The sequence below is a fragment of the Chondrus crispus genome, genomic scaffold (genome assembly GCF_000350225.1).
Source record: "Chondrus crispus Stackhouse genomic scaffold, scaffold_27, whole genome shotgun sequence".
NCBI lineage: Eukaryota > Rhodophyta > Florideophyceae > Gigartinales > Gigartinaceae > Chondrus > Chondrus crispus.
In genome coordinates, this window is record NW_005179169.1 from 134,003 (window position 1) to 143,382 (window position 9,380).

Sequence of the window (9,380 nt, forward strand, 5' to 3'; positions counted from 1 at the left end):
TCAGGAACGCAGGGACAAGTGGATAACGTGGATATAGGCGCAGGTGGAGTGTGTGGAGATTTGTAAGGTGACGCAGATGTATGTGGAAGGCTCTGGGCTGTCGTGACGAATATGGCTAGAATGGTGCTGACACTGTCAAGAAAGTGGGAGCGGGCATTGGGAAGAACACCACTGCACATATCTGCGTATCATATGCGTGCTTCACGCTCTGTCCCTGCCATGAGTGGCTCATATTCGTTATGTTCTGTGACAGACTGTTGCATCTTTTTTAAGGGAGACACGCGACAGAGCGTACAGTATATTTTTAAGAGGAGAGCACAGTAAATTATGCGGACATGGTGCAGTACCGATGCGAGAATCACGCAGGGAATTGAGTGGTTGAATTGATTGAATCACGGGCCGAAGGACTCCTTCGGTCGCAATTGCGGAGTGAGCAACGTGGATAATTCGCAAGAATATGAAGCGATGCCCAATGAGACAGGGATTGAAGGCAGAATATTTCTGAAAATTCGGTGACGTGCCGTGCCAGATTCGGCGGGATGCGTAGCCATAGACGGCCGCCACGCGCGGGCGCTTGGCGAAGCACAATGTTCGGAGGGTGGAGACTGGCCGAAATCAGGGGATTAGGCATAATGATTGAGGACGAGGTGATGGACATGGTACCACACCTATCGCAACATCCAATCAATGCCCCCTACATACGAGACCCAGGGTGGAAAAAAAAATTCTTTGCTCCACTCTGCTCTTTCTTCCACCCCCTCCCTTCCTCACATCCCCATCCGTGTCCACCCATGTCACGTCGGCCGTATCGCACAACTACAGGGCACATACCGTCCCCTTCTTCATCACCCTCGCCTGCAGTCCCTCCGCCTCCCTGACCCATCCGTCACCATATTCTTCCCCCCCCCCCCCCCTCCTCTACATCCGCCTTTGGCATGGCACTTTATAAACCCAAGTTCGCCGCTTGAAGTTGCCCAGGCGCCCATTCACCCCCACTCCGACTGCCGTACCACCGCATCCCCGACCATTCAACGTTATGCTCAATCTGTTTTCCCTTTGATTCTGCTATGACTGTCTTCACCAAGCCCATCCCCGGAATGGAAACCCCGGGCTCCATCTCAGACACCAATGGCGTATCAACCTCACTCCGCCCGCCCGCCCCTACCGTCCCCAACATGAGTAAGAAGACGTATCCTGCCAAGTCCGCGGGCCCCTACTTCCCAATCCCCCGCCCCCTCACCACCACACTCCTTCGCATCGTCCCCGGAGACCCTTCCAACGTCTCCCCGGCTATCCACTTTCTCCGCAATGATATGCCGCCCGTCCTCGACTCTACCACCATGACCCTTCATGCCACCGTGGACGACCAGTCTGCCTCTGTTCTACTTCCACTTCTTACGACGGACCCCATCCCCGTTGAATGGTTCGACTTCTGCCTCGACCACCTCTCTACCTCCTTCCTCGAACTCACCCTAACTATGACCGATCACGACCGCTCCCAAACCTCCCTACTCGGCCGTTCCGTTCTTGTCGCATCCGACTTCGCTTCTCGTAGAGGACTCATTCATCCGCTTCTACTGGACTCCACGGGCCTCCCGGTGGCCAGGGCCACCCTCGACTTCATCGTCATCACGCCCCAGCCCGCGGGTGCCCCGCTCGCCTCTGTGCGAAATGGCCCGCCGCGGTTTACCGGCCATCGGGGCATGGGCTCCTCGGGCCCCGCCTTTCCCTGGAGGTCGATAGAAAATCTCCCTGAATCGTTTTTGTTGGCCGCCCTCTGCGATTCCAAAGTCACTACAGTTGAACTTGATGTCCAGCTCTCTCGTGACGGACGCACCATCGTCTATCATGATTGGTACTTCAGACCGGATGGATCTCGTGACAAAGATGCCTCAAAGTCTTCCTTGAGAGTTCCTTTGAACCACCTCACGTTTGATGAGATGGACAACCTTTTTCGCTCCATGCTTCACAAGGGCGATCATTCCGTGGATAGAAATAAGCATCTCTTGAGAGAAGCCCTCCAGAAGAGAGATGATGTTTCCGATGACGTCTTATCCACAAAGATCTGGTCCTTGACGGATGTCTGCGAAGTTTTGCCGGAAGAGATTGGACTGCTTGTCGAAGTCAAATTTCCATCAAGCGGTGTCTTGGAAGAATCGCCAGTACCTTTCCCCGAAAAGAATTTCTTCGCCGATTGCGTCTTGAAGGACATTTTCAAAGTCTCGAGAAACCGCAGGCGCGAAATCAGCTTCCTCACTTTCAATGCCGATCTCGCTATGATGTTGTCCATGAAGCAAACGCTCTACCCTGTGTACTTGTCCCACTGCGAGGTCCTCGACAAGCCATGTGAAGAGCTCGACCCCCGTTGTATCGACCTTGATGAGGGCTTGAAGTTTGCGGTTTCTCAGAAACTTGATGGCATGATGATTCTCAACAAGCTTGTTGAAACGAAGCCGGAGGCCATTGAGCGCATTAAGGACCGTGGCTTGCCTATCATCACCTATGGAAGTCGCAACACAGACCCCGAATTCGTTCGACATCAGTTCCGCATGGGCATCAATGGTGTCATTGCCGATGACGTCAACGTACTCACAAAAGCCTTCCACATATGACGCTACCTCTGACATAAGTTTTCTTTTTTGTTTCATTTCATGCAGCCCCTAGGTTTCACACGTCGGGCTGTACTCAACGCTCTCTGTAGTTGATGCAGTATCACAGTACCCATTGTCACTGACGTACACTAAAGCGTAGAGAAACCATGAATGCGGTGTAGACCATTTGTGGTACGCTTTGTTTGCTGCGTGCTAGGAATGTGGCCAGCGCTACACCGAATTGAAGTGATCCGGGTGAAGCCGAGTAAATCGCTGCACACGACCGCATGACCATGCTCGAGCACTTGCTCAAGCGCCAAATCCCTAGAGTGGACGCCATATGTCGTATGACACCACCAACAAACCTACCGAACCAGTGGACCCCTCATCGTTTGTCCTCGCACACTGCACACAAATCGAGACACCGATTGTTGCGGCCCACCATACACTTGCACCTTTATCCGACATAGCTATAATGTCAGAGTTGAAGTCTTTGCAGCATACTTACACTCACCCTCTTCTGTGTCTAACGAATCATAGGCAGTCTGAGCTTCACTTCAAATTTTCCGCGCCAAGAAGACTACCTCTATTCTACAAATGACCCATCGAAGCCTCGGGTCTTTGAGATACGTGGCCGTTGCCCGCCCTCTCTCGTGAAATATCTACCATCCAAACTTTGAGTATGGTTGGCCTCACAAACTTTTTTGTAAGAACTAGAGCGAAACATTGTTGTGGGTACTTATTTGTCGTTTGCTCTAATATTCCGAATCTGGGCATATCGCTTCCCTTCAGCGAAGTGTCTTGGCTTGAGCACCGATCTTATCGATCAACTCTACGACTACTGCCGCGGTTTCCGATGATAGCGTTTCCATGCCAATATGTGTGTACCAATGGTGCACACATCCAATTTGGGTTTCAAGCTGGATTTCCCGTTCTTCAGCGACCTCATATGCCATTTTCATTACGAAGACTCGCCATTGGGGTATAACGAACTTAAGGCCCGTAGACTTTTCTCGAAAAAATGTCTCGAGCGTGTTGTCTTGACAAGTTGTCGCACACCTTGCGGACAACATTTCCGGCGATGTCCCCTGAGCAGCAATATCCCTTACAATTTTGCAACAGGATGTTGTCGTTGAAGAAGATCCTCAGATCTTCCTTTTTTTTTTTTCCTGCATCGGTTTTCACTTTAACATCACTCTCACTGACCGCCCTCTCTTGATTCTTGACTTTCATCTCTATCTTCTGCGATTTAACTCTCCATTCCTCTTCCACACACCCTCCGTTCGTACCGAGCACGGTCTCCAGCTCTGAGACGAACAGTTGTTTGCCCTTCTCGTCTCCGCCTTGTTGACTCTGTAGCACTATCGTTGGCGACCAATTCACGAACATCTCCTTTCGGTCCTAACACGCCAGATTCCATCTATGCAAAAGGGTTCTTCATGAACACTCATAGAAGAGTCCTCTCTGGATTCCGCCGTGATCCCCAGGCTGGTAGTAGGCAAGCTGTTCATCTCATAATGCAAAGGCATTCCTCGTTCTAAGGCAATCGCGGCATGGGTTCGCCGACTTGCCCCTTCCGTAGATAAAGGTGAGAACATCCGCGGGTCCGGTTGGCTAATTGCTCTGCAGAAGCTGGCGATAAGCTGTAGCGGGACTGCTGTGTCACCTCTGCAATGTAGTGGGGTGAATCCGTCAAGACGACGCGAGTAACTTATCCTCAGTTGATCTGCCCTGTCCCACCATTCACGGTGCTGCGCAAAAAGATAAGACCCCAGAAAGTAGGCGTAACGCAAATGTCTAGTGTTCATAGGACCATCGTCCTCATATGAGAACATTATTCGACCTATTTTATTCTTGACTTCCGCTTCCTCGACAAGAAAGAAAAAGATAACCGTGCCACCGTACATGACTTCTGACTTGGGGCCAGAAAGAACTTTTTGAGAATTGCTTGTTCTTCCTGGTTGTTTTTCGATATGTCTGGAAAAGAAGCTTTTTAAAACCTCTTAAAACCGCATGTAATACCACTTCGAAACCAAAAACGCCAGTTTAAAAAGGTAACTTGGTGCTCTCTCTGCCCCATTCTGCATTATTTTCTTATGCTTTCTGCGTATTCAAAGCTCTGCTACTTGTATCCCGAATTTCTGCAAGATGCTATTGCCGAAAACAAGCACGTTAAGGAAATAGTGCTTAAGGTAGCTTTTTGAATGTTCAATTTAATTTATATGTTTTTGCAAAAAAAGGAGGTGTCCTCATATGAGGTTACTTTTCAACTTATTTTTCGACTTTTGCTTGCTCCACAAGAGAGAGATTACGCCTGGGTATTTCTGCAATGATTTTTCCAAAATTCTGCAATACGTATTACAGTTGTAAATAGTTGCAGAATTCTGCAAATCACTCGTGACGTTAATTGCTGAATAGTGGGGTCTTACAGAATACCCAACTGCAATTGACGTGAGCAATTCCACGGGCATGCGCGCCAAAATAGGTAGGACTCGCCGCCATCGTCAACCCCTCAGGGCATGAGTCACTCACAAAATGAGTCACCAGCACCCCGATCCTCCCCCGATCCTCCCTCACCGCGCCATGGCTACAGTCATCATCGACACTCCGTCCAGCCCCAAGCCCACCGCCGATGCATCCAAGCTGGCCGCCGACACCACGCCTAGCAAGTCGAAGCCCGGCCGGCAGTCGCGCTTCTCGCCTAGCGAGGACCTCGTCGTTGTGCGTGAGGTCGCTGCGGCGAACGCGCACGTCGCCACGTACGGCGAAACGCAAGCGCGCTTCGAGCAGGCTGCCGGACGCTGTAACTCCAACGCCGTCGTTGTCGCCCCGGTCACCTGGAAGAGCGTGCGCGACCGCTACAAGCGGATCCAGGAGCAGTTCGACAAGGTGGACAACGCGAACCAGAAGATGTCGGGGGTTGGGGGTGACGTTGGGGAGATGGATGAGCTGCTCATGGAAATGCGGCAGAAGAGGGACGACATAGCAGCAGAGAAGACGGCCGACAAAGACGCGCAACGCCAGCGCGACGCTGAGAAGGAACGTATCGGGAACGCGCTGATGGTAGTTGCCACGAAGCGAAAGTCGGAGGAGACGATGGAGGTCCACAGTGATAGTGATGGCGAAGTGGCGGTTGGTCGACCTGCGAAGAAGTCAAAGACGCGAGCCGTTAGCAACATACCTGTAAACGGCCTTGCTTCGTTTGGGGTCAACCTTCGCGATGCTGACCTCGCGCGAATTGCCCTGGAGCGCGAGCGTCTGACCTTCGAGCGCGAACGCGCGGATACAGATAGGGTGGAGCGGCAGCAGGAGCGCGAGGAACGCGCGGAAGAGCGTACGAAAACGCAGGAGTTGGAGCTTGCTAAGTTTAAGCTCATGATGGAAACGATAGCGGCCGCTCTTAGCAAGAAGTAAACACGTCGTGACTTTTGGCTCTTTTGTGTTCCTGTTGACTAATGCAAAACACAGAACTAGGAACCGAGTCCGCTGAAAGCTCGTCCCTCACATTCGCTGGACTTGGTCCTCACTCCTCGTTCTCCCGCGCCTAATTGTCTTTGTGCTCCAGGTACTCCTCAAGGGAAGGGGGAGCACACTCAAAGTACTGGCTGATCTGGTTGGGGTATATGCAGTTGCGCATGTTGAGGATGAGAAGCCCGGCCAGGTAGAGGGACCCTACAGGAGCTTGAAGAATCTTCATCTTGCGCTTGCAGTCCAACGTCGAGAAGTAGAGCTTTACCTCCTTGAAAATCCACTCGACAGTTATGCGGACTTTTGACATGGCCTTATTGAACGCCCGCTGCTGTGTTGACAGCGCACTGCCTTGATACGGAACTTCCAAGAACCACCTTCGGCTATATCCAGAATCACCATACAAGCAGTACTGCCTTCCCCCCATCTGCATCAAGATTCCCAATTCTTCGTCGATGCCACTTCGCACGTACAAAGTCCAGTCGTGCCTCCTTCCTTCAACAGGTCCGAACGCATGAAGGATCAATCTGTCAGGGCTATTCACAGCCTGGTACTTCAACCCGTGCTTACGCTTGTGTCCGTTGTAGGCAACCATTTGAGAGTCGTATCCAGTAGGTCTGGCAATTCCCAGTACGGTTCCATCTATAAAACCAACGCAGTTAGTTAAACCACTACTTTTATCGTGTATACGTGTCGCGTACTCTTGTATTCTACCTTGTACGAACGCTGAATCCATTTTTCCAGTGAGCAGTTGTTGACGTTCTTCCAGGAGCTGCTCTATTCCTTCCCAAAAGATTTCAGAGAGCTGAGGAGCATGCTTGCCAAAGAAGACTTCGAGTTCTTTCCAACGAGATGGAGATGCTAACCGTCGTAGTATGATGCAGGTGGACAGCATAGGGTAGACCCATACCTCGAACTAGCTGTATGCGTACGCGAATTAGGCCACGCAAACGCACTCATCATCCGAACGACGTCGTCTTTGGAAAGGCGGAAGAATAGCACGCTGTCCGCATCGCTCAGGCCGTTAAAATTGAAGGAGAATTCTGATGTGGCGATGCGGTTTCGCGCAAGCAGCTGCTTGCGAAGCTCCTCCTCTTTCTGGTGAAACTGCTGCGCGATGATTGTGAGGGATGCTGTGCTTGCAAAGGCTGATGAAGGGTTCGTGCGGCGCCTTCTGGCAAGGAATGACAACACTGTCCCAAGCTGAAGTGCCCGCGCTTGCACTGCTCGCCTCGAAAAGTCGCGCTGCCTTCCCCTTGTCATGGTTGCTGCAGGTTGCTGCAGGAACAAGCAAGCCGCCCTCCCAGCAGTGTACCCTTGGTAATACTCATGGTTCCATCACGGGACCGTCGGCGTAAATCAAAATTTGGGAATTTGTTTCTACGTTTCGGAAACACATTTCCGCAATTGCGGGGGTGATTTACTCACGAGTTATTTGCAGAATTGTTCCAGGCGTAATATCTGAAAGAAGGAAAAAGATACTCTCGCCACCGCAGTTGACTTCTTTGTTGCGGAAGGATGGGAGTCTGGTGAGATCTGGAAGTCTTTTCCAGCCATTTTTAGAATGCCTAAAAGACATACCTCAAAACATTTTAGGGTTTACCCAAAAGAATTCCTGTAACGGATATGACTAAAATTTCACAATTGCAATTACGGCTAGGTGGGTTGGTCATGAGTAAAAAGTGCATTTACCCTAACGATGAAATTAGCAACTTCATAGGAGTATTAGCATTGCAATCAATCACTCGGCAAACTATGGGAAGAGGACATCAGCGCGACCAATCAGTTACCACTACAGCAGAAAAAACAATGAAGTGGAAGTCAGTCCGGCGTGTATTCTTGGCACGCCTTCATCTACCCTCACCATTCTGAAAAAGTACTTTTTAGTCCACTGTGCCCAGCGCTTTGCATTCAATTAATTCCAGCTTTTGTGCTTTTCAAACCTTGCAAACCGCACATACCCCTCTCTTCCTTTTCGTTAAACTTCAATTATTGAACAGATGTCCGCAGCCAGACTCTTTTTGGATTCCGAGAGCAAGATGTAATCCAAATGAAGAATTTAATTCGGTGGTAGGATTATCAAACTGGTTTGATTCGCTACAGCTGCGCTCCTCTTCTCATGGCTTGCTCTGTGCTTCTCTTTCTGAGTACACCCGCATGCTGGAGAGATATGGGAACTGTGTGGGAAAAGCATGATGGACAGCTCTCCGAGATATTCTGGGAGGTCGCGAAGTCCTTTATAGATGCTCCACAATAGGTAGTACTTTCACTTATAGATGCTTTGTTCTTTAGCAGTAAGGCTCGTTCCAACTCATAAAGTTTATGCACGGTACTAAGAGTAAGCTGATTTGGGAGCAGGGGGGGCAATCAGGTTACTGTATCTTTGTGGGATCAGAGTAGGGAGCGGGCGAAGGAAGTGAACAGTAGCGAAACAATGATTTACGTGGTATCGTGCGTATCTTCCTTGTCCTCTTTTTTTCTGTTGCAGCCGTGTGGACGTGTGCTTTATACTGATGATGTGTTGGCAAGTTGTGTTTGAATATGTCGTGCACAAGAGTACGTGATATGTTGTGATGAGCACTGAGGCTGCATTTGATAATCGTTGCATTTGAATAAAAGTGTTTGAATGAAGGGACGTGAGAGGCATGTCCGTTGGAGTGAGGGGTCGTGAGATATCCGAATTCAAAATTATCATACTAATTCCCTTTTGAAGTCATAGTTATCCAAGGGACTGATTGGAGCTTCTCGTTTCTGCTGTCGGGAAGTCGAGAGAAATTCTTCCATCGTGGAGAGTGAGTTGTAGCGGCTGCGATAATGGACTGTCGGTCTTGGTGAGGGGGTCTGATATATTTTGTCTTCCTGGTATCCACATAAAATTGTTCACGTTATGTGTTTCGAAGTCAAAACGGATAACGTTGACGTCGGCGCGTATAGATTTGTCAATTGAGTTCCTTTGTGTGGATAGAGATGTATACAAGTCTTTGGAGTCAACAGCAATTGTCAGCTCAACTTGAGCGCCAAGTAGGGCTTTTAGGGCGCGACAGAGAACCTTTCCATCATCAATTGCCTCGGAGGCTGCCAAGATCTCTGCGGCGCCAATGGATTTGACTGGGCGTTTCGACTTGTGTGACATCCACGAGAGCGTGTGGAAGATTGAACCACTTTGCAAATCGCCAAGTAATAGGCCTGCTACATATCCAAGTTGTCCATAGTCACAAGAGCGTGCTGCGTCTGAGAAAACGAGTACAGAGATTCGGTATTCATGTCCGCTGCTCGAGGCAGGAAAGTTAATCGACGTTTCAAGCTTCTTGAGCTGCCTTA

The 9,380-nt window shown here is 50.0% G+C and overlaps 1 protein-coding gene; it reads left to right on the forward strand.

Annotated features, from left to right (window-relative positions):
• The first annotated feature begins 1,175 nt into the window (after window positions 1-1,175).
• CHC_T00009254001 (Glycerophosphoryl diester phosphodiesterase) lies at window positions 1,176-2,885 on the forward strand. XM_005716908.1 is given in 2 exon segments: window positions 1,176-2,612; window positions 2,613-2,885. 1 exon segment carries the CDS (start codon window positions 1,176-1,178, stop codon window positions 2,610-2,612), a length of 1,437 nt encoding a protein of 478 aa, XP_005716965.1. The 3' UTR covers window positions 2,613-2,885.
• The last annotated feature ends 6,495 nt before the right edge of the window (window positions 2,886-9,380 follow it).

Bases quoted from the DNA above. Each gene is read 5' to 3' on its own strand.
- CHC_T00009254001 (XM_005716908.1), top strand. From the start codon at position 1,176: ATGAGTAAGAAGACGTATCCTGCCAAGTCCGCGGGCCCCTACTTCCCA.